This window comes from Gadus chalcogrammus, chromosome 17 (genome assembly GCF_026213295.1).
Source record: "Gadus chalcogrammus isolate NIFS_2021 chromosome 17, NIFS_Gcha_1.0, whole genome shotgun sequence".
Taxonomy (NCBI): domain Eukaryota; kingdom Metazoa; phylum Chordata; class Actinopteri; order Gadiformes; family Gadidae; genus Gadus; species Gadus chalcogrammus.
In genome coordinates, this window is record NC_079428.1 from 11610759 (window position 1) to 11636613 (window position 25855).

At 42.9% G+C, this 25855-nt stretch overlaps 1 protein-coding gene across 1 annotated transcript in view; it reads right to left on the bottom strand.

Moving 5' to 3' along the window:
* Window positions 1-469: 469 nt before the first annotated feature.
* Window positions 470-25855, bottom strand: part of rbm46 (RNA binding motif protein 46) — a 56430-nt gene continuing 31044 nt past the window's right edge. Inside the window, exons 8-11 of the mRNA XM_056575655.1 lie at window positions 24291-24490; window positions 21996-22098; window positions 8021-8219; window positions 470-911 (exon numbers count right to left, since the gene is read on the bottom strand). Coding sequence (XP_056431630.1) covers window positions 8023-8219; window positions 21996-22098; window positions 24291-24490 — 500 coding nt within the window. The 3' untranslated portion in view covers window positions 470-911; window positions 8021-8022. The remainder of the gene's footprint in view (window positions 912-8020; window positions 8220-21995; window positions 22099-24290; window positions 24491-25855) is intronic.

The window sequence follows — 25855 nt, forward strand, 5'->3', positions numbered from 1 at the left end:
AGTAAGCATGTTGCTGCTCCCCGGCTGTGGTGCATGTTGTTGGGTGTTATCTCTTTGTATTCCTGCCGTGTCTCTGCTTTGGCCAGATAAAACACAAGCCCAGACAGCGCAATCCCCGTCGGCATCATAACTGCGTCTGAGATTAACCTCTTCTCAAGCAAAAGGATAAGGGAGGGTTGAGGATGATGAAGACTCTCACTGCAATCCTTCTCTGTCGCTCTCTCTCGCCACATTCACCGACTGATAAGAGGTCTACGAATCAGGGCAGAGTAAATCCACTAATGTTTGCCTTCTCTGAATCCGTCCCCTTGTGGTCTTTCCTCCCTCTCTCTATAGCATCTCTACATCTCTTCCTTCCCCCCTCCTTGCCCCAGGTCTATTCACCCTCACACTCCCCCCCTACTCCTCCCCTCCTTCCATCTTCTCCCTCCTTCTTTCTCCTTTCCTACTCCATCTCTCCCACCCTTCTTTCTCCTTCTCATTGCATCACCTCCCTCAACCTCATCAGGTTTGACAAAGAAGAACCAAACACAATACGTTAGAAACAGTATTCATTTGTCACAATCAAGGCGGAACAAAAAAGGTTCAAAAGACAAACAATAACCTCAACAACGGCATGCATGGAACACACAGAAAAGCACACAATAAAAACGTTTGGCTCTCCCCCTCTCTACTGTTCTGTCTGAATACGGGAGAGAGAGAAATAGTCACGGGTCACTGTAGGGTCTTCTCTCCTCTCTCTCTCTCATGTTCTCTGTAACCTCTCTCTCTCTCTCTCTCTCTTCGTCTGCTTTCCTCCTGTGTCTCTCCCCCGGTCTCCCTCTTTGCTCTCTTCATCTGGCCCTCTCCTGGTCTCCTCTCTCTCTGTTCTCCTCCTGTCTCTCTCCTCTCTCAACCAAGCGCAGGTGTTCCTGGAATGACAGATTGCTTCATGAAACCAAGGCCCAACTGTGTATGTCTGTGTGTGTGTGTGTGTGTGTGTGTGTGTGTGTGTGTGTGTGTGTGTGTGTGTGTGTGTGTGTGTGTGTGTGTGTGTGTGTGTGTGTGTGTGTGTGTTGGAATAACGCTAGGAAAAGCAAATCCGCAACATCATGCAAGAGCTGTGTGGAGGAAGTCAATGATTTTCAGATCTACTCTCTGTCCGAGTCTGACTCGTTTACAGCAGAGCTTCAATGTAAAGCGGGTCGCATTCACTTAATGAGCGGTAATGCCGCTGTAATGTGAGGCAACATTTTTTGAGCAGTGCTGGAATTTAGAAGGCGGCTCTTTAGCTGCACCGGTGGTTGAGCTCTTGATGGTAACACAACAAACTTTTAAAGCTCAAGTAAGTTCAAATAAAGACGCACTGCTTACAAACCAAAATGGTGGTTTGTACGTCGGGCAAAGTTTAAATTTAATTGTACTACAGTACTCTGCATTATTGCACTCCAGATAAGTAAAATAAATCATAACTCTAACTATAACTAATATAACCTTAACAAAATGTTATTATAAGTAGGTCGATTAGTTAGCTCGTGAGGAAAGTATTTTACTATTTATTTCAAGTGAGTGAATTTTCCTAAATAAATTCGACTACAAATCAAAGGAGACCGAAGTTTCACTGGGTACCGTTATTATGGCTCAACACATTTTTTTTACTGAAAGAAACTGAACAATACATACATGCCCTGAACCGTTATGAGCGAACTGAACGGTTCGCATTTTTTTACTTGAACCCTTCCACCCTTCCAGTGCATGCATATAAATATATAATGTATTTATAATAATAGATATACTTATTTATGCAAGCAGAGCAGTGTAGTACACAAGCCAGTCGGCATGTGATGTGTCAACCGCCCGTTCCAATTTTTCATCTTTACATTTATTTTATTGCTTCAATCAAATTCTTATCATTCTTATTACTGTCCTTTACTTTCTGCGGTGACACACATTTCCAATCTGGGATTAATAAAATGTATTTGATCGTATAGTAGTGATCTCTTTTCATTATCACATTACATATCTAATTGGTAGGTTAACCTGGTTTCATAACATTTATTAACAATATATTTCCGAATAACTTTGTTATGCCGCTTCTCCCAAAGAACATTTTATGCCTCGCCACGGCCGCACTTAGTAGCAGTGACCGTCAGGTCTTAGTGATAAGACATTGTTAAAGGTCCCATGACATGCTATTTTATGTATTCTTTAATATAGGTATTAGTGGGCAACTAACACAGTATTCAAACGTTCCCGAAATTCAGCCGTGGTGCAGAGTTACAGCCACTCCGAGCCAGTCGCACATTGAGCTTCCCCCAAATGCGCTGTTTTGGTGTCTGTAGCTATAATGCAAATGAGGAGGAGCGAGGCGGGTCAAGGAGGAGGGTGGGGGTGTGGCCCTGAGCAGCTTGCAGCCACGGTACCATGCGCTCTGTTTACAGTGGATGTATCGCAATGGCGAGGCGCACACAGCCTTTAGCCGTGTTCTATAAATATTCTAGAACACACGGGAGTCCTGGAGCTCTATATCTAAATATTATCATATAGCCTACATAGATATCTATATCATAAAATATATATTATAACGGCCAAAAGCTGTGCGAGCCTGTGTGAGCCTGAATCTCAAACGACCGTGTTGGGTTCTCCGACGTTCCTGGTTCTTCAACGTCCTCATCAATGTGAAGTAGACTGAACCGCGACAAGGAGGAGAAAGGGATCGTTGCCGGGCAGCGCTTAGGCACCTCTGCCTCCGGCGGTGGTCCCTCAGCGGGTCTCAAGCTGGAGACATTCGCCGCCAACAATCCCTTTCTCCTCCATGTCGTGGTTCATGTTCTTGAGGGAGTCAAAGCCAAAGTTCCTTCCCCCCCAATTCATTCTCAACCTTGGCTGAGATAACCCCCAATACGAGTCTCGTTGTAGAAATACCAGAGACGAGAGTCCGACAGAACGGTTATCCAAATAACAAGGAAGTGTACAACACTTGCGTTACAGTCCTGGAGCTCTATATCTAGAATAATATCATAAATTACATAGAAATCGTATCATTTATACATATTATCACGGCCAAAAAGCTGTGGTGCGCCTCCAGACGATATAATGAATCACAAACGACTTTGTCGGGTTCTGCAGACGTCTCTGGTTCTTTCTTCACTTTCACACCAACCTGAGTCGACGGAACCCGCGCGCTGCCTGCTGCCGGCTGCCCGCTGCCGGGCGATGGTGCCTCTCGGCAACCGGCGGCATGTCGCAGTTCATGTACTTCAGCCAGTCAAAGCCAAAGTTCCTTCCCCCCCAATTCCTTCTCAACCATGGCTGAGATAACCCCCAATACGAGTCTCGTTGTAGAAATACCAGAGACGAGAGTCCGACGTGCTATGCGCCATACGCCAAAGCAGAACGGGTTATCCAAATAATAAGGAAGTGTACAACACTTGCAGTTAACAGTCCTGGCAGCTCTATATCTAAATAATATCATATAATACATAGAAATCTTATTATCGTTTAATACATATTATCACGGCCAAAAGCTGTGTGCGCCTCCAGACGATATTATGAATCACAAACGACTGTCGGGTTCTGCGACGGCTCTGGTTCTTCCACTTTCACATCAACCTGAAGTCGACTGAACCGCGCGCTGCCTGCTGCCGGGCTGCCCTCGCTGCCGGCTGCCCGCTGCCGGGGCGATGGTGCCTCGCGGCAACCGGCGGCATGTCGCAGTTCATGTACTTCAGCATGTCAAAGCAAATGTTCCTTTCCCCAATTCCTTCTCAACCATGGCTCAGATAACCCCCACAACAGTCTCGTTGTGGAAATACAAGAACGTCAAAGAACCGACAAGAAACACTTGCGTTATAGTGTGTGTATTCACACACACACACACACACACACGCATGCGGCGCTCGAACGGTCGAGTCTCATTGGCGGGCCAACGTCTCTGGGCGGGCCAGGCAGAGTAAGGGGAGGAGCTGAGATTCCTGATGGACGTCATGAATACAGACATTCCAAATCAGGCGCACTTGAGCCTTCCTTGTTTTTTTCAAAGGCGAGCAGAACAGCTAGTTGCTTCGTTTTACACCAAACGCAAGTTTTTTAGGCCATTGGGGGGACCATAGGCAGGCCTAGGGAACTACATATTTAGTTAGAAAACCTCATAAAGTGAGATTTTCATGTCATGGGACCTTTAAGTACTTGCAAGGCGGGTCACTCCTTCTTTGTCCTGACACAAAGCACATTGATTCCAAGGACTAAAGTGCTACTGCTATTGTTTACATCGTGCTTATTCTAAAAGCGCTTTGGCAGAGTCAGCACAATGGGGACATTTTGACAAACAATATTGTGAGGGGTGTTTCAGTGAGGCAAAGAGACGGCTACAATCGTTTAATCATCCAGATACTTATGGTCCTTCAAGTGCCCCCCTGTGGTGACATGTGCTCTTTGGGTCCTTGTTGGAGAGGGCTGTTAGATCAGTGCTCATCAACAACAATCGCTTCATTAGCAAAAAAGCGGACATCATTATCTCTTACGGCCATTGTGCATACTAATCAAAGACCTTCCGACAGCAAAGGCACAGCGGTGGAGGTTTGATCGTGAGATGATAAGAGAGCGACAGAGGAGGGGGAGAGGACACCATGGGAGACCGTGTTGAGGAGTCAGTGAGTTGAAGTTAAAGGACAGAGTGAAAATGATGCAGTAAAGAGAGGTTGGAGATAAGAGAGGAAAAGAGAGGGTGATATCAGAGAGTGGGAGTTAAGAGAGATAGAGCAAGACAGAGTAAGAGTCAGAGGGAAGGAGAGGAGAGGAGATAGAGGAGAGGGATAGATAAAGGAGGGAGAACTGGCGAGTCTGAGCTCAATATTGTTAGAACAGGGTAGAGGGTTGATAGATCAATAACGATCACACTTCCCCTTATATAGATAGGACAATATATAGGGAGAAGGATGTACTGACAAACATGGATTAGATACATAGATATTTAATAAGGGTGAAAACTGATGATGGCCCAAAAAGGTGACAAGTTTTTTTGGCCAGAAAATAAAATGAGCAGGCCCCTTCCTATGAATCACGCCACATTTTTCTAAACAAACTGTGAGTCAGAGATTTTCAGACCAGTGATATTCAGACTGCTTCAGTTGGCACTTAAGTTAGCAATAAGAAAAACAATTAGAGCTGAAACGATTCATCGATTGATTCGAATAATTCGATTACAAAAAAGGATAGATTAATTTTTCTTGCCTCGAGTCATCGTTTGTTTAATTTTACAGCTGAGGTCCGAGGTTTCCCCCTCCGCGCTGACCATTTTTAGTGTGACACAACCGGCGCATACGCCACCCACATAACGGACAGACGCGGCATGTTTTGACTTGTTTAGGGGCTAACATTAGCACTTGCTAAAATGGAAGACATGAGCGAAAATAGTGAGGAGAGCCAAACGGGCAGGAGAAAGCGACAGCGAATGTCCAAGGTTTGGGATCAATTCACGTTGAACATCAATGAGAAGACCGTGGTGTCCACTGCAAGACCGAGCTGGCGTACCACAGCAGCACGACTTCCATGCTGCAGCATCTCAACAGAAAACAACCTTCTACTCGGCAGACCGGACAATGGGAAAGTAACTAAATTGGCTACTCCATGCATTTTTTAAATAAAAAATGTGGATTTAAAAAAAAAAAGGAAACAAATTGGTTGTTCATTATTAATTGACGTGTTATTTTCTCATGTTTATTTATAATTACTTTTCAATTAAGCAATGTATGTTTTATCTGATTACTCGATTAATCGATGGAATAATCGGTAGAATAATCGATTACTAAAATATTCAATAGCTGCAGCCCTAAAAACAATAAGAAATACTTGCATCTATTAGAATTTTTTATGTATTCTTTACGTGAAATGACAAATAAATAAAAGATAAGTGACGTACATTAACCCTTATCACTGTGACTGACATAAGTCCTACATTTTAAGAGAAAAGGGGTAGAATCATATGTCTACCCCCATATGTCTAAAAAATAAAAACAATGAAAGTTAAAAAAATCCCACACAAAAATGGAATCACGTTCCCAGCGCCCCCCTAGGTTGTGCGAACGCCCTCCAGGGGGCGGTATAAAGGCTATTTATTTAAGTTTCTAAAAACTGCAAAACAACCATTTTCTGAAAATTCACACAACAAGATATATTTGCAATTGTCTTCTCTTCTCTTGGACAGCGAGTTAACAGACACACAAGCGCTACAGCGCAAACATATCCCCAGCCCTCCTGTCACTCACTCGCAGTGCGGTCTCTGGCAGTGATTCGGCACTAGTCTCAATGCTCTGTGTGACGTGTTAGCTAAAGGTTAGCCAACACAGCTAACATCTCAAGTGCAGCGCCACCACGACCGGTTTAGATAGAGAAGGTAGACGGAGTAGTGATGGAGGAGTGCGGTTTGGAAGTACTTTAGAATAAAGCAAATTACCAAGGAAGGTAAAAAGATTAACGTCATATGCAAATGCAAGAACACGGTTTTGGGTTTCATAACTGTGCACATGCACAGCAATAGCGATCTTTTTCACACACACACATGTGGCGCTCCAGCACGGTCGAGTCTCATTGGCGGGCCAACGTCTCTGGGCGGGCCAGGCAGAGTAAGGGGAGGAGCTTAGATGCTGATGACGTCCTAAACAGAGACATTCCAAGTCAGCGCACTTGAGCCTCCGTTTTTTCAAAGGCGAGCAGAACAGCTAGTGCTTGTTTTGCTTGTTGAAAAAATTACTACCTGAAAAAAATAGCCTATTTTCTTTACTGGTTTCTAACCCCTCTACCGTCTCAGCTACTTTTTACTGTCTATGCGCAGTGGAACAGTGATAATACAGCGTGGTTTAATCCTGCACATGCCCAGACTCCCGTTACATCAGCTATCGTCATGATCTCTATATGACGCTGATAAACATAACCCAAGTTCGCGGGTTAACAGTTTAATAACCAACACAACACAATCAAACATGGCCGATAGCAAGAAAAAAAATCGAATTTTGTTTCATAGCCCGTTTTCCTCCTTCCTCTTGCTGTTGTTCAGTTCCAGCTACTCTGAGCGTAGTCTCCACGAAAAGACCGTTGCATTCCAAGCACAAAATATATAGGCCTAATTAGGCCTCTACGCGCGATCTGTTTTCGCGGTGTCCGCGTTGCCCGGGCCGCGGTGTCCGTGGTTCCCGGGCCATTCATTAATTCGTTCCCGGGGCACGGCGGGAGTCGCGGGAGACGCGGGAGTGGTCGCGGTGCCCAAGGTCACGGTGCCCGGGCCGCAGGGTGCCGCGGCCGGGGCACGACGGGAGACGTGGCGGCCGGGAGTCGCGGGAGTGCCCGCACCGCGGTCACGGTGAATGAATGTTCAATCCAAGCATTTCCTCCTCAACTCTTCTTTCTTCCCCAATCTCTCTCCCTCTCTCCCTCCCACCGGAAGTTTAATTGGGTTTATTACAATGATGGACAGTGCTGTTAGCCCATCAGAGGTGAGACATTTGCATGTCATGAATATTCATGAATATTTTTTTATTTTTTGCACCTAAACCGACTCATTGCTATTAGTGACCAACGCAAAATCAATGAAAAACGATGCATTGACAACTTTAAGCAATATAACACGAGGGGGGGGGGGGGGGGGGGGGCGCCAGAGGATCAGGGCAAGGTCAGGGGGGTGTTTGCTCTAAAAAGGTTGAGAACCACTGCTTTATATGAACAAACCCTAAAAAATGCACTTGCCCTTTCGGGCAACCAAAAATCATCTCAACTTGTCCACATATTATATTTAGTTGCCCCGGGCAAGCAGGCAACCGTTAGTGTCAGCCCCTGTATTTAAACATCAATGTGTAGTGTGCATTTTTATAAAATTTACGTGTATATGCATGCTGTATGTAGACTTCAGAATTTGATTGAAAAAATATGTAACCCTGAATTTGTTTTACCTGGTCAAATCTATTCCCCATGTATATGTGTGTACATATACACGCATGTACAGTATGTGTGTAAATGTGTCAAACAGTGTGTGTGTGTGTGTTCCTACCGTCAGTAGAAGGGGGACGGCAGGGGGGCGTAGATTTGGGAGAGGGAGGGCAGCGGGGGAGAGAGGGACGAGTTGGGGTACGGGGAGGTAAAACAGGGGGTCAAGGCTCTAGAGCTGTAGCCCAACCCAACAGCACTTAGAGGGGGAGAGAGGGGGGCTGGAGAACCAGGACCATTATCACCAGACAGCCAGGAACCGTCTAGAGAGAGAAAGAGAGAGACAGAAGGGGAGAGAGCGAGTGACAGGGAGAAAGGGAGAGAGAGGGGGATTTGAGAGACATTTAAATTCAGATTACTTTATTGATTCTGGGTGAAATTGTTTCTGTTGCGATCACTCTGCTCAAGATAAAAGGAAATAGGAAATAGAATAAATCAAAGTTAAACATATAAAGCATATAATATTTTTTTAAGAACTTTAAGCCAATAAGCATGTATAGCATATTATTTACAAAAAATTGTAAATAATACAATTGTGCAAAGAAATGCTTGTACATACGTTCAAGTGGACATAAAGTATGCATATACTTAAAATAATCATCACTATACGAGTGTACGTCATGTACTTATATGCATGAACTTACCACAACTAATTTCTAGCTTTTTATATGTAGGTTACAGATCATGAACATTATATATTAGGGTTGCCGCGGTATACGGTATTACCGGTGTTGAGGCCAACACCGTTTACTCGGTGTTGCACAGCGGCAACACCGATTATTATTATTTTTTTCAGTAATAAAAAACAAATTCAGTAAAAATGAATAATATAATTATAATTAAGAAAATTTAAATGCATAGAATAGGCCAGAGTTCTGCTCTGTGCGGGAGAATTGTCGCGCCGAGAATTGACGTGCTTCCTTACAAGACCGGTAACCATAGCAACGCCGGTAAACAAACCCCGCGAAGCCCAATCCCTACGTGAGCTCCCCGCACTACGGCCATCCGGAGACGCACAGAGCTTTTGGCCATGATATTATGATATATAAAATTATATTATCCTAATATATATAGAACGTTATAAGACGCCGAGAATTGGCGCGCTGCCAGCCGCTGTCACCGAGTGTGAGAGGAGAGTTGACGGAGAAGATGGCGGTTGACCTATAGTTTCAAAGTTAATACCGTTTATACCGGTAATACCGGTGTTGACACGAGCGTATTACTCGGTGTGAAAATGTCCACACCGCGGCAACCCAAATATATATTCATTCTTTTTTTGGGAAAACAAAATGAGGCATGGTTGTGTTTTATTGGGTGAAGATATCCGGAGTGCTAACAAGACAAGCTCAGATGGTGACAACAAATCAATCTCAATGCAATCTAAATGCTACCTGAGTGAGAAATGGAATTGTTAAAGTGACCGAAAATTTTACTTTCTGAGGTTTTTTTAACATTAATATGAGTTCCCCTAACCTACCTATGCTCCCCCCAGATTGATGGGGAAGTGGAAGTACCAGAGACGTCGGAGAACCCGACGCAGTCGTTTGAGATTCATAATATCGTCTGGAGCCGCACACATCTTTTGGCCGTGATAATATATAATATATGATATAGATATCTATGTATAGTATGATATTAATTAGATATAGAGCTCCAGGACTCCCGTCGGAGCACCTGGAGTGTTGTAGAATATTTACAGAACACGGCCAAAGGCTGTGTGCGCCTCGCAATGCGATACATCCACTGTAAACAGAGCGCATGGTACCGTGGCCGCAAGCTGCTCAAGGCCACAACCCTACCCTCCTCCTTCAACCGCCTCTCTCTCCTCATTTGCATTAAAGCTACAGACACCATAATGGCGTGTTTGGGGAAAGCTCAATGTGCGACTGGCTCAGAGTATCTGTAATTCTGCACCACGGCTGAATTTCGGGTCTTCAAATACTGTGTTAGAGGCCCACTAATATCTATATTAAAGCATCCATAAAGTAGCATGCCATGGGACCTTTAACAAAGTACTACCCATTGAATTCTCATGGTTTACAGCAGTCTTTCCCAAAGACTGGGTCGCAAACCACATATGGGTTGCTGGATTTTTTTTTTTTTCCACATTAACATTTGAAAAAAAAACTTTCAACAAGAACCATGTCTTTGATAGTACTGAATGTTTGTATTGTTCTGATAATTTTGAATATAACATTGAATCTAGTTGAAGGCTAATGTACATTGTGTTTGTTTTAATGATGAGAGGAAATTACAACAATAAGATAGCCAAAACAAGGAGATGTTAACTCTGCCTAAATGCATTTCTTTGGTGTCATTAATAAAGTATTTAATGTGTGGATTATGTTTTCAGTAACAAGTGAATAAAACAGAGTTGAGATTCATCTCTTCCAAATGGCTGGTTTAAGTTCATTCATAAGGGGATTGGGAATTGGCAGTGAAAACTTCAGGAATGTTAATTAATGCACAAATTTGTTCTTCTCACGATTTTATACATAAGGCCTATTGTGATTTGGGTCGCGATGGTTTGTAATTAAAAAGAAAATGGGTCCCCTGAAATGTTTGGGATACACTGGTTCACAGAATACTAGCTTTTCCCTTCCCACTACTTACCTACGTATACGTCTGCTAGGGGAATAATGGAATATTGAGGGGGACAAGAGTATAGTTTACAACTTCTTAAAGACCCAGTTCCCGTTGACTTTGCCCCACAGGCGGGATTTAACCACTAACGCCTCGTGCCCACTGCCTCCGTCCGTTGACTGATCCCCATTGACTTTGAATGGGGACGGATGCGCATGCATTGTGGATCCGTGCACTGAAGGGCTCGTCAAAAAGTTTAAAAATGTGTAACTTTTCCGGCAGCGACGGATCCGTCATCCAATCAGATCACGTATGCAAATTTAAGCACTGACACTACTCGGGCTCTGACGACCCTGGAAAGCTCCCCCATCCGTCAGCCACGCCTTCCGACGTCCTTTGACTGACGGTGCAGTGGGCACGAGGCATAAGTCAGAGCCGTCAGGTTAGCTTTGGGTCGCTACTTAACCATGTGGGGAAACACACAGTTTCTTTATCATTATTTAGTGTTATTGAGTTACATATAGCATGCAGGCATTCCCTCAGGCTGACTCTGGTCAGTTAGCATTAGCAGACTGACAGGCTAGCCTGAACTTCCCTGCCCACATGCACAGAACTCCAATGTTCCCTACTATAGGAAGGTACCGCTCACTCTGACTGCATATGTACCCCATGTACCCTTTGGGATCAATAAGGTAAAATCCTATCTTTATAATTCCTCAAAGAAGATGGACTGATGGAGCATGAAGAGAGTCGGTTGAGACAGGGCCTTTGGTTGGTTCTTTATGGACTACACTTGAGAATCAAGGCATCTGGTTGGCGTTACATGGAGTTTTGCTGTAACTACCATATTTTCCGCACTATAAGGCGCACCGGAGTATAAGCCGCAGCAGCTAAATTGAAAATGTGTACATATATAAGCCGCACTGGACTATAAGCCGCAGGTGTTTTAATGTTTAATTACCATTAGGGCTGGCCCGAATGCAATTTTTCAGGCTCCGAATACTCGTTGGTTTTTCCGAGCGAATATTCGAATACTCGTTCCAGAAAAACACACCATTAAAAACAACATTAATAATCCCTATATACCTGGAACCAATTTTGACAGTATCTGCATATTTTGTTGAAGATTTAATAGCTTTTGAACGTTAATTAGTAGGCCTAAGTGGGTTGAAGTTCCTTTTTTTTCCCCGTGAAAGCGAACAGCTGTTGTTCCGTTCCAAATCAGCTGTCCTCTGCCATCTCGGACCTTACGGGAGCTTTTCAATTCATCCTGGAACGTGAATCTTTTCAGGGAATTTGTAAAATAAATCCATAACAAATAACGAATATTGATTGTCTTATGAGTCGATATTATATCCATTATATTGCCCGGGCATTCCCAAGACGCTCACGCTCTGCAGCAAGCCAGTCACAGTTGCTTAGTGCGGCGCTGTACAGCGAACGTAAAAAAACAACTAAGCTAGAGTTAACATTTCGCTAAGTATTACTTTTCCTCCCGAGATCCCGCTAATGTTGTGATATAAAGTAAAGGGAAACAAGATATCTATTCTTCCTCCACCTCTCTCGCTTCTCTGCTTGGTGTCGCTGACGCTTAGTTTGCCTCCCTCGCTCTTGTAACGTCATGTACGTGAAAAAAACAACAACCAAGCTCCGAATACTGATTTAAGCTTCAAATACTAATTTTCCGAACGAGTATTTTTTTTTTTTTTAAATTACGGTTTTCCTGTCGCCTTTCTACTCTGCATTCCTATTAGCTATATGAGCTCCTCCCTGATCCAGAAGGTTTAATTTTGCCTGACTGCAATTAAAGGACGGGTGTCCCAAAACTACTTGCGGCTTAACACATGGAAAACAAGGGCTGATAATCATAGGCCACAAGCAACAACAAACAGTGTTTGAAGACGTGACACTGTGTTTTGAAGGCTCTGCAATCTTCCTGTGTCAAAAATATTGCTGTTTTGTTAAACCCTATGCCTTCTTTTGATGAACACGTAAAAAGTATTACCAGAACTGAGTTTTGTTCATCTTAGAAACAATGCTAAAATTAGACCAACGGTATCCACAGAGACGCTTATCCACGCATTTAAATAGTCTAGACCAGATTACTGTCATTTTCTGTTCCGCGGTTTACTGAACTACACAATGGAAAGCCTCCAGCTTGTGCAGAACACCACTGATAAGACAAGAAAATTGGACCACTTAATTGCTTTTCTCTCCTTATTCTGCGTGCTTCCAATTAATGTCATGTCAGATTTAAGGTTCTGCTGCTTACCTATAAAATCCTTCCAAAATCAGCACCATCCTACTTGAAGGACCGTAATATAAATGTTAATTTGTTTAAAATTGCTCTTAAAATGTTTGCTTGTAATACTACTGTGTATGTCAATTATGGGAGTAATAAGCACTCCCCCAATCTGCGCTTCTTCTCAGGGTGTCTCCCTTCATAATTAAGTGAGTTTTTCCCCTCTGGGGGCTTTGGTTAAGGGGTGTCTACTGCCTGTGAAGCCCTTTGGGACTGTATCTGTGATTATGGGCTATACAAATATAATCGACTTGTCTTGACCCTCTCTCTCTCTCTGTTATTAAGATTATATTTCTTATCGGGGTCGGGACCTTCAGCCCTGTGCTGGAATACAGCACAGCCTGGAGATCATAATCCACGCCCCTCCCTGGCTCATCAGAAGGCTTAATGGAGCTCTGGGTGATCTCCACTAATGTTAAACTACCTTGAACTCCAAATACAGTGTGTTGGTGTGTGTGTTTGTTTCTAGATGTGTGTTTCTATATCTGGGTTGGTCTGTTTCTGCATGCATGCTTATTTGTACATGAATCCCCAGTTTAGTGACCTGTTTTAACATGTCACGATAACACACGTGTCAAATATGACATCTACGCAACATTTTACACAATGTGGCTGTGCGAAGATTATATAACAGCATGAATTATATATATATATGTTCTATTCAAATACAGGCCCTGAGGAGTGTTGCTGTTTATTCAACAATGAGCAAAACCCTTCCTGGATTACAACCAAACTCCCACATGCAGCCAGGCAGCCAGCACTGCTGCACACAAGCTATGTGTTCAGTGTGTGTGTGTGTGTGTGCGTGCGTGCGTGTCTGCAAAATGTGTGCATATGGATAATGGATGCATACGACATGTATGTATTTGTATATGTGTAACGTGTCTGTATATCCATGTGTGTGTTTGTTTGTGTGTGTTTGTACAGTAAGTGTTTATGTGTATGTGTGTTGATGTGTAGTCTTAATTGCAGTGTTTACAAAGCTAATGTCTTGCTTTGGGCAAGGGGGAGGGATTTGGCTTACTCAAAGTCTAAAAAAAGGACAAATTAAATGAACTTCCTGTGTGTTAAATAGGAAGTAGCCAACCAGACGCCTGGACATGCCCCTTGATTTGGCTAGAGACGACACACAGACAGACGGACAGACACACACACATTCTGGAACTCAAGTATAATTGCAAAAACACACACACACACACACACACACACACACACACACACACACACACACATCTTGACAACATGAGAATCGCGATTACTTTCATGCTTAGAATTGAGGTCACGATTCTCTCACAATTTTCAATCAAATAATTTACCTGATACAGAAGGAATCATAACAATGATGGTGCCTGATAAAGGACCGTCACAGCAACTTCAGACAACAGAAAGGGAACCATCCAGGGACCCACACAGGTCCAGCATTTAACCAATACTCACAAATAACGTGACGGCACAAATAACGGCATTAAAACATTGATTATTAAAATGCTTGATGATTTAACGACCTGCTGCTGTGGATCCTGCAGCAACTGCCATTTTTTCCCATTATTTTTTAAAAACAGCTTTGACAACAGCCCATGTAATTACCGTATTTTCCTCACTATAAGGCGCACCGGATTATAAGGCGCACCTTCAATGAATGGCCTATTTTAGAACTTTTTTCATAAATAGGGCGCGCCGGATTATAAGGCACAGAGACTAGAAGATACTGCAGTCAAACGTTTGACTGGGGTTGCGTTATGCATCGACTAGACCGAGCTGTGCTAAAGGGAATGTCAACCAAACAGATAAAGTCAAACTTTATAGAGCATTCCGACTACTCCGTTCACTCCCATGGTAATGATGTTCAAACGTTAATGTGCATATTAACAATTTCTCCCAGCCTTGTTCAGTTGTAAACATGTAAAAGAAACACAGTCTGATACTGCTAATTCAAACGATAGTGCATAACTAAACATTATTCAGTTACGTATAACACGTAAAGCTCACTTTTTCAGTTCATTCCCCGTCCACGAATCCCTCAAATTATTTTTCTTCAGTGTCCGAATAGAACAGTTGGGCGAGTACGGCATCCAGTATGCCCGGCTCCCTCTCGTCATTATCCGAGTCAGTGTCGCTACTGGTGCCTGGCAGTTCAGTGATTATTCCTGCCTTCGTGAAAGCTTGGACCACAGTTGAGACTGATATATCAGCCCAGGCATCCACAATCGATTGTCAAATAGTGGCGTAAGTCGCCCGGCGCTGTCTCCTCGACTTGGTGAACGTGTGTTCGCCTTCTAAGGCCCCGTCCCCACGAAACGGCCGATTTTTTGGTGAAACCGCATAAGTCTTGTGCGTTTCGGCCGACCGTCCAGACGGAGCAGGCGAATCCGGTGCCCGAAACCGCACATTTCTGAAACCACCCTCGGAGGTGGTTTCAAATCTATCTGGACCTATGCGGCTTCGTGTTAGGATTCGTGTGGATGCCTGAAACGCAAACGATGACGTCATTAGCCCTCAACCAGCTCTGGGACGTCAGAGTTGCGTTGAATTTTTTATTTATTATGTAATTTTTATTCTTTTTGTAGCTTTAAATAAAGCGCCTTGATAAATGTAATTACTACATTAAAAAGTATTTCTGCTCAATTTAAAAGGTTGAATCTCCTCGTGAATGAATGTTTGTATACAGCGAGCAGGCTTGATGCGCTCCACTTTTTTCTGTAGAGAACCAGCGCCTTGAATATTTACGACAGCGTTTCTACAGCTCGATGCGGTTTCGAAATGACTCCGTCTTTACGGAGATATCCTTGAACCGCATAAATCCAAATTGGATCGTTTTCGCCCGTTTCGGCTCCGTGTGGACGGGGCCTAAGTATTCGTGGTTACGCCATATATAAGGCGCTCAGAATTGTAAGGCGCCTTGTCGTTTTTTGAGAAACAATTAGAGGCTTTTGAGTGCGCCTTATAGTGCGGAAATACGGTATTGAACAACTGTAGCATATACTTTTCATTCATTGTTGATTGGGATTTATCATTGCACACATGGAAACAAGTTTATCAGTGGGACAAATAAATTGAACCAAAACGACAATTAAATCCCAATTTTGCAAAGGTAGCGTAAACAGTTCCAAGTCTTCCCTCCCAAGCTCAGCCCGGAGGTCCAGCTACCGCGGACAGCGCTGTTATAAGTAAAAAAAAAAGCCTCGTTTTCGATTCCCATAGAACTATGTTGACATGTCAGTACTATGGCTCTAATCGTTTAGCTACGCAACACTTGGATTATGCCATTTAGAGAGATAATTAATTTGGGATTCACTCTCGCTCATTTTCCAAGCGGTGGAGCCAGCAGTTCGTTTCACATAAAGCAGAAGGAATTAGCAGAGAGCAGCCTTGTCCTATAGGTTTATTGATACTATAATAGATTCAACTACCAGGGGGATGTGTGAATAATGTTGTTATTATATCTTATGTATGCAAATCTACAAAATAAAACCCACAGGTGGGGAGAATGAAGCCCGTTCTCCAGTGAGATGCAGGCTGGTTATATCCTATAACCCAGATCAATGAACAGGCTATATATATTTGTGTTTAAACAGCCTCCCTCGATTGAGAGTCGGGCAACTTTAAGTAGGGATGGGCAACGATCGTCGAATAGTCGAATACTCTGAGTCACGTAGAATATCATATAATGAATGTGACTAGAGATAGACCGATATGTTTTTTTCAGGGCCGATACCGATTCCGATTATTAGTAGTCAAGGGGGCTTTTGCAACTGAAAATTTAAAAAAAATAGTTCCCTAGTTAAACAGCCATTATTGACAGACAGTTTTCTCTCAGACAGACGGTCTGTTTCTTATGTGGCTAACACACACACACACACACACATACACTTCTCTAGCCATCCCCTCATCGTGCTTCCCTGTAATAAAACAAACTGAATTTTACTCTCTCTCTCTCACACACACACGCACTTCTTACTTTTATCATTGACTATTTCCCTATCAATATTATCAGCAACCTTGTTTCAAGTGATTAAACTGTTTGAAAACACTAAATAGCCTACAGCATCTTCACTTTAATAATCAGTGTTTTTCATAGGAACAGACAGATGCTGCTAACGTATTGGGCCTCACAGTAACGTTAGTAGTTGTGAGTTGTAGAGTTTTGCTAGTCTGCTGAGCGTCTAGAGCCAGAGAAGGAGAAAGCGGACCGCTGGGATAACGTTACGCTAAAAAATAATCAGCCTTCACCTTAAAGCCTAATAAGGGTTCGAGGGGCTCCGTGGTTACGCAGTTGGATAGCGCATTAAGCAGTTGTAGAAGTATAACCACCGCTTAACCATATCGATATTAGGCTACTGTAACAAGCCCAACACTTGCCTGCTTGCCTTGCAAATCAAAGTTTTCCGACTATTTTTCTTACCTTCTTTCTTAGGTGTTGAAGTTACTGAGTTGGAAGTTTAACTTGTTCTGCACATCTCGCGCTGCCAATGCCTGATGTCACTTCTGAGTCAAATCACTCCATCATCTCTTTGAAATTCCATATTCCACGAGTGGTAGGCTACAATGACTGGCTGTTTTAAAATATAACTTATACGAAACAAAATAACCCAGGCAGTTTCATCTACGAGACGTTAAAGCTTCTTCCAATACTGACAGCTGTCTCATAACTTGCAGGTTTGTGGAGACGCGACATGGGACGGATCGTCACTTAATTTAAACTTTTTTGCTTCCGTTAGTGTGTGTGTGTGTGTGATAGAGACAGAGACGCCAATTTACTGCCTGATGAGAATTGGATTATTTCAAAATGTGCTTGGAAGTAGGTAACGACATTTAACAATGTGTATATATTTTTGAATTTCGTTGGTTAAGCCGCCAACCGCCCGAATTTAATTAAAATATTATTTTTTGTCACGTCACCCGCCCGATCCGCGGTTTTACCGCGGAGTCTGCGGTTGCAACCGCCAACCGCGCATCTCTACTGTGCATGCACAGCTTTCACTACTGATTGGCTGTTACCCGTCGTGGCTCTGCGTGTAACCAGAGCGTGTAACCAATCAGATGGTTGGGACAATGCTGGAGGCAGCGTAGTGACAGCAGACAGAGAGGCGCGGCTGCATCAGAGCCAAAATAAGCACGTTTTAAATTGATCTCTTATCAGCTGTTGCGTCAAATGCCGAATATCGGCGCCGATAATCGGCCCGGCCGATAATCGGTCGATCCCTAAATGTGACTACCGTTATTTATTACACGGCTCTTCTCAATGCTGTTGAACACTACGGTCACTTGCATGGGCCTCCACAACTTCCGATGGTGAATCATTTTTTGATAATTCACAGTTGCAAAGCATATAATGACCGCTGTCAAGGATTTTTTTTTTTTTTTTTTTTTCGTATCACTCCGGAAGTAGTCCGGTAACTTATCAACCCCAGCGTCCTCAGTTGCTAAGCGACGTCAACGTCTTTGGCGGTTAATCGACACTACGAATGCTGGTAAAAATAATAATAATTATAAAGACACACTGTGTGAATTTATTTTTTTGGCCATGGTTTCCATATGCTAAAGACGTGTCTAGTTCACCGTCATGCAGGCTGTGGTCAGTAAAAAAAATAGCGATCTGTTTTTGGCGCATGTAGGCCTATCTGCCTAAGCCCAAATTGAAATAATTTTGATGTTGATGGCGCAGCTGTTGGAATAAACAGATCATAAAAGCCTCCCCCTGTGTCATTGTGTGTGCGTGTATACGAGGTGCGTGTGTGCAGAATTCTTGATTGACCGATGTTCGAACATTATTCGAATACTCAGCGAATAACCAATAGTATTTTTGCCAGAAATGCACATCCCTTATTTTAAGAGGAATTAAGTAAATGCAGGACAAGCATTAATTGTCTCAGTGACTGAACATAATGAAGGCGCGTCTTTTCCACAACTCGTCTTGTGCATAATCGTTTTTTGAGCCACGTGACCGGCTCCTGTAATTGTTAGTCGCCCTCCGACAACAAGATACTGCTCCTTCGTGCCACTCGTCTCTCAATCAAGTGTCTAGTGGGCGCACATGGTGTTATTATTGCAATTATCGTCCAGAGCAACCTAATAACTTTACAACACTTCAAACCAAATTGAATACCAATGCTGAGCTACACTAGTTTGTGTCCTAGAGTTGCACAGCCAATTAAAGTTCACGGAACACGGTTCATACTCCAACTTGTGTTCCTCTTATACACTTACTTTTTATTATTTTTACTATTATTATTATTATCATTATTTAAGTCTCAGCTTACGACCCGAGATGTACTTGTGTTTCTCATATACCTTTACGTTCTCTTATATTGCACTGTTGGAGGAGCCCAAAACTAAAGAATTTCATTGCCAGCGACTGCTCTGTAATTGTTGTGCATATGACAATAAAACCACCTTGAATCTTAAATCTTGAATCTTGATTTGGGGTTGTAATCTGGTAATGATCTGCCTACTAACGGGCAGGGGCTCTATCTTACTCATTGTGACTTTAAGGATTTTCCTGTTATTAGTTTTGCCCACAGACTTCTGCGAGAAAGCCATTCAATTACCGCCCTCGATGGGGAGAATAAGGATCATCCCCGCTGCTGTTTGCAAAAATCTCACTCCCATTAAGTTTAGTCTAATTCTTACTTTTTTGTCTATGCGGGATACACACTAGGGGTAAAACGGATCAGTGTGTCCACGGTTCGGTTCAGATAACCGTTTTGGGCCTCGGTTTCGGATACGGTTCGGATTAGGATCATGTCCGTGGTAGTAAAAAGGCACTTTTTTTTGACGGAGGGTTTGGGGGAGAAACACAAAAATGAATGAGACCCACAGGCTATTTGCAATGTGTTAATTGACTGCAATCAGACAACTTGCAAGGCTTTTTTTGTGCAATAAATGTTCCCCTAAATGCATTTGAAAACATGGTGCACTGAGTGTAACATGTAAGGGATAACGGCCGACGAGGCTTAGAACTCTGGCGACGAGCGCAGCATGAAGCCAGAGTTGCCTCTACCTGTCCATTATTTCCATCGAACCGGTCGACCTCGAAGGCCGTTATCCCGCTTATCACCCGTTTGTATTTATCTCCCGTATATTTAGAATATAATTGTATCAATTACTTTCTTTAAATTTAGGAATCGTGCGCTTGAACTTCAGAAAACAACCTATTACAGCTACCTCATTGGCTCGGGCAGCACTGGAGAGAATGCATTCCGCTGGGTCCTAAACACCCTTTCGTATCGGACGTAGGCTACAGTAGGCACAATACGCTACATAAGGCAATGCCTTCATGAAACCGAAATCCGCGGATCACCGGAATGCTCCGAACTGTGGTAAACGAACCGAACGGATTCGGATACAATTCGAATCCGCTGCAGGCCTAATATACACACACACACACACACACACACACACACACACACACACACCAACAGCAAGAGGTATCTTAATAATTCAAAAACACTCTATATGCAAAATATATAAGGCCAACAATAAAGACAAATTAAAAGAGGCTCACAACATAAACAACTTGCAAACACACACCTACGCTGGCAGGTTTGTGTAGGTTTCAGTGCCAGTGCGCATACAATCTATGCATGTTCATCTCAATATGCTGTGTTGACACTAAATAGGATCTCATACACACAGCCTTATTTATTGTTGCAGATTAAATACAAAATTATGCAAAAAATACTTATTGATTTCGAAGGAAATTGAGACTTCCAATAGCAGACAATCAATTATAATAAAATTAATTAAATACGGCAGTGTCACATCAAGAGACGTGCTTAACTGTCAGGCAGTGAATAACGCAAGAGAGCAAGAGAGAGTGAGAGTGAGAGCAAGAGTGTGAGCAAGAGCGAGAACGAGAGCGAGAGAGTACAGCAAGGGAGTGTGATTAACTAGTGACAGTCACTAATTTGCGACTGTCATTCAAGTCATGCAATCGCTCTACTAAACAAGACCTGATGAATTGCTGTGATCAAGCACCACTTGTTTGTTTAATGTTCAGTGTGCGTGCGTGCGTGCGTGTTAGTACTAGGCTCAAAAATTATACAAAACAAATGCTGAAATTACTATTCATATGCGCATTTCCTTTTTTTGGGATACATTTTATGTTTTTGCTAATGTAAGCAAATCTCTCCCTTCTCGCCTGGGCCTACCCGCATGTGAAAACTAAATGCTTTTGACACGTCACGCCTGATGAACAATAAAGTTTTCCACACACTTTAAAAACTATTTACATTATCCGTGATGCGCACATTGCAGCCTATTTCTATAATATTGCGCCGGTGAAAGGATAGATAGAATACTCCAATACAGCCTAGTAAAGAAAAGCTTATGCTCCGTCCTTTCAGCAACATATCCTATGTATTTAGAGGATTCAATTATACTGGAGTTTTACTGTTTAATCTTAATAGTGTAGGGAATGGCAGTTTGCGGTTGAGGTGGATTATTTTGAGCTTTCTTTAATAAATGCATGTTTTGGAGCCGTTTGTTTTTGAGGTTGTTTTCCTGTTGAAAAAAACTGAAATAGGCTTTCACGCTTTGGTAGAAAGTTGGTATCCAAAAGAAAACTGTTAAAAGACAACTGCACACCTGCATGTTATCCAAAACCAACTGCGTTCAGTTCAATTCAACTAAATTATATTGTTTTTATTTTATTCTTGAATGATAAAAATCACAGCGTACTATTGCATTCTATGTAAAAGAGCCTTACAATGTGCATCATGAATCAGGTCTCTCCATCATCCCGGACAACGCAGCTAACTAAATTAACGCCATCAAGAGCACGTTAGTATGATATCATCATGTCAAAATATTATTATTTACTTAGCAAGAAAGAAATATTTATTGATAGAATGCTCTCTAGTAGACACAACTTTTAACAACCACATTCTGATAGAGGCATTGGCAATGCATAAACATGTGTGTACAGTGTATAGTAAATACTTATAATAGGCTAAATTTGAGCATTACAAATTTAAATTGAATATCAAAAATAGCAAGGAATGTAATTCGGATGGGTCAATCAAACAGTATGATTGACAGCTCTTGCACAAACTTCAATTCCAGAGTGTGTGCGGGTGTGTGCGTACCTTGGCCCCAGAGTGTGAGCGTGGGTGTGTGTGCGTACCTAGGCCCGAGAGTGTGTGTGTGTGTGTACCTAGGCTCCAGAGTGCGTGCTGTGCAGCCAGCTCCCTTGCATCCTCCACCAGAGCACACAGCTTGTCTGGCAAGTAGCTGTTCTGGGTAGAGACCAGCACCACCTACACACACACACACACACACACACACACACACACACACACACACACACACACACACACACACACACACACACACACACACACACACACACACACACACACACACACACACACCCACCAGTGGGAGAGTGCGTGTTGATGGATTGCCACAAGTATAAAATATGAGTGTGGTCATCCATCACAGTGGTAGATTGATGAAGGTGCGGACAACAGGGCAACATAGATGACACATGTTCTCTGACACAGTAAACCTCACGCTGGATCTATGATCTGTTGTGGAAGATCTACAACACGTATGGTATAAAAATATAAGTGCTGTCAAGCGATTCAAATATTTAATCGCGATTAATCGCATTAATGTCATAGTTAACTCGCGATTAATCACACATTTTTTTCTATTCTAAATATCCCTTGATTTCGCGCTGCTATAGCCTTTTAGTGAGATCCGAGAGTGTTGAGAAGGACAGTAATAAAATATATTTGGTAAGATGGATATAAGAGAGACCCGCAATGAATTAAACCCGGTCCACTTGACATCAGGTAGGTGCATGACAGTGGTACCATAAAACTTCAATAGCCCAGGCTTTTATTTGTTTCAATCACTGAACTTTCGAACAAAACTCTTGCTCAGCAAAGATGGGAAATACTATAACATTTATTATTTAAACCAGTATGAATATTCCTACCGTACGTAGGCCTATACACATTACCAGGCTATCGAATAACGCACGCACACACACACACACACACACACACACACACACACACACACACACACACACACACACACACACACACACACACACACACACACACACACACACACACACACACACACACGCGGTGGCGGAGTGCTAATTGGGAGAGTCGGGAGAATTCCCGATGACCTGTTACATTTCGGGCTGACTTACTGATTACTGAGGGATAACAATATTGCATTTATAAAAGTTCCTTGCAGCGCCGTCCGGCAGCCTGAGCTGTGCGCCCGCAACCTCTCACTCACTCAACAGACGCAACACGCACAAACTGTCAACGTCGCAACCAAGACGATTTTGGGGAGTAACTGAGCGGCCCCTCCCGAAGTGGTAGAGCCCAGGTCAGCCTTGAACTGCGATTGGTCGGAAAGACGCAACAGCATTGAACTCACGTGCAGGCTCGAACAGAGTGACACACGAACACACATAGTTTTAAGGAGTTTTTCATCCACTCCGTATCATTGCTTGCCTCAACAAGTTTGTGCGGCGTGCTTGTTGTTTTGTTTCCGGTGTAGCTAGATCCGGTATGGTGTTGTAGTTTTTCTAACGTGACTAGTTGTTGCTAGACAGCAGGTGAAAAAACGTTTGTGTTAACGCCGTTAATAACGCGTTAAATAGACAGCACTAAAAATATATATGTATCTTTCTGGATTAATACTCTCAATCTTGATATATTTAGGAGTAGTAGTTGATCTTTGCTGCAAAGAGCGTTGTTTTTAGTAGGGACACTAGGGACAAAAATGCCTCATCAAGCTGAAAATGTATAGAAAATAAGGTAATTTAAAGCAACATATTGTATAAATGAACCAAGCCATCTCTGTCCTCTTACAAAGTGACACGAAAGGTCTGCTGAATGGGAAATTGATTGATCTGCAACAACTTCTATGCTACATCTAGCTCTGTCTCATTCTCTCTGCCTAATAGTGTTATTATTAAATAATGGTGTTGGGTAGGGCTGAACGATCTATCGTTTTCGACCGAAAATCGCGATCTCAAGCATTACGATTTTGGGATCGTCAAAGCTGCGTTTTTTTTTTGTCGTTGTTTACAAAAGTGCAATTATTTTGATGCTGATGAGCAATTGAAGCAAGTTTACTTAAGAAAGAGGGCTCCCTTTTTATTTGACTTTTTTGGTTGTTGTTTCTTGGGTACTTGAATAAACAGTCTTGCATTTGAAATCTGTTGCCAGCAGTTTTCATTATTGCATTACCTTAATGGAATTCATTGGTTATATTCATTTATACTGAAACTTGACCAAAACAATATTGAGTATTGTCTGACCTTGTATATATGCAGTCATGACTTTTTTTGTGTGTTGAGATTGTTTCTATATTCTTCCTTTATAGTTATGAATAGATAAAATATAATTATAAAAGCAGTATCTTGGGTCTCAAGGTGCAGTGCAATTAGTATTCCAGCTCTATACTATATATCAACCTTAAATATTAGCAGTATCTTGGGCCCAGGGGTGGAGAAGAGGTAGTAGTCTGGAGGGCTCCAAGAATGCAGATAGCAGAAGTGTTCCAGGAGGCTGACGTAACTGGACATCTGGTAGGGCTTCAGGGCTTGCAGGCTGCTTGGGGAGAGGGGCGTACCCGGAGGGAGGGGGAACACCCTCTGAGCCCCATCTCCCGACCCTGGGGAGAGACAGGCCCCGGGTTAGAGATCTGGGCATTATTTTCCAGTTCAGTCACTTAGCATTTAGACCCTTTTATTCCAAGGGACTTTAGCGTAATACTGAAACCAAACAAAGAATAAAATTCAAAGATCTTAATCTGCATTTAAATTTGGCCAGTTTGCCAAGACCAAGTAGGGTTTTCAGGAGCCAGTCCATTGGGTGGGTCGAAGTAGGGCTGGGCGATATACCGGTTTTAAAATTATACCAGTATATTTTTGAAAAGCGATATGTAGTTGAGACAATATCGCCATACCGGTATATTATTTATTATTTTGATGTTGCCTTGCGAGCGCTATTTTATAAAGCTGACCGCTGCTCTCTGAGCATACAAACCATGTTCAGCTGCTCAATCCCCCCCCCCCGTACGTAGCGTTCTCCCACCCACGGACGTTTCGCATCACAACAAAACGTTTCTCGTGAGTGCGAGAAAGTATCTCGTTCGCACGAGAAAGTATCTGGTGCGCGTATCACTGTGTGTGTGTGTGTGTGTGTGTGTGTGTGTGTGTGTGTGTGTGTGTGTGTGTGTGTGTGTGTGTGTGTGTGTGTGTGTGTGTGTGTGTGTGTGTGTGTGTGTGTGTGTGTGTGTGTGTGTGTGTGTGTGTGTGTGTGGTCAGCGTGTGAGTGCAGTGGACGAGCGAGCGGTAGCGTGCATGTAAGTTTAGTGAAGTAATGATCGAGTCCGGATGTGTGTAAAAGAATAAAGCACCCGGCAAGAATCGGTGGCCGCTTCATTCCGACCTATAAGCAGACCCACTGCCGGTCAAAGTGAAGGGTGTGTTGCCCCTGAGAGATCATCGGACCTGGAGGGAACGTGTCTGGGAGCCGACAGCAGAAAGTTGTAACACTAACCATCTCGTAGTCAGAGGCGGAGCCCAAGAAAGTAGTACGTGCCCCAATAGTGCAAGATAAAAATAAAGCACATTAATTTGAATGATTTTAGCTTGTGTGTGATTTATCGCGGGCACACACAAGCTAAAATCATTCATATTATAGAAGAGGCTGTCAAGGAAAACAGGATTTTTTGTCTCCGATGACGTCTTTGGTATCACTCCGCAAATAGTCCGGTAACTTGTCAACTCCAGCGTCTTCGGTTGCTATGCGACGTCAACGTCTTTGGCAGACTATTTCTCTGCTGATCAACACTACGAATGCTGGTTACAAATAAATTGTAAAAAGACACAGCATGAAGTTATTTTTTCATTTAGGCAAGTAGCCGTGTAATAAGCGGGATAATGTATAGAACGTCGTCGGTCATTATTGAAAATAAGCCCCTTCAGGGCAAAGCAAGACACCTCCTCTGCGCGTCGGTGACCTGTTTGCCCTG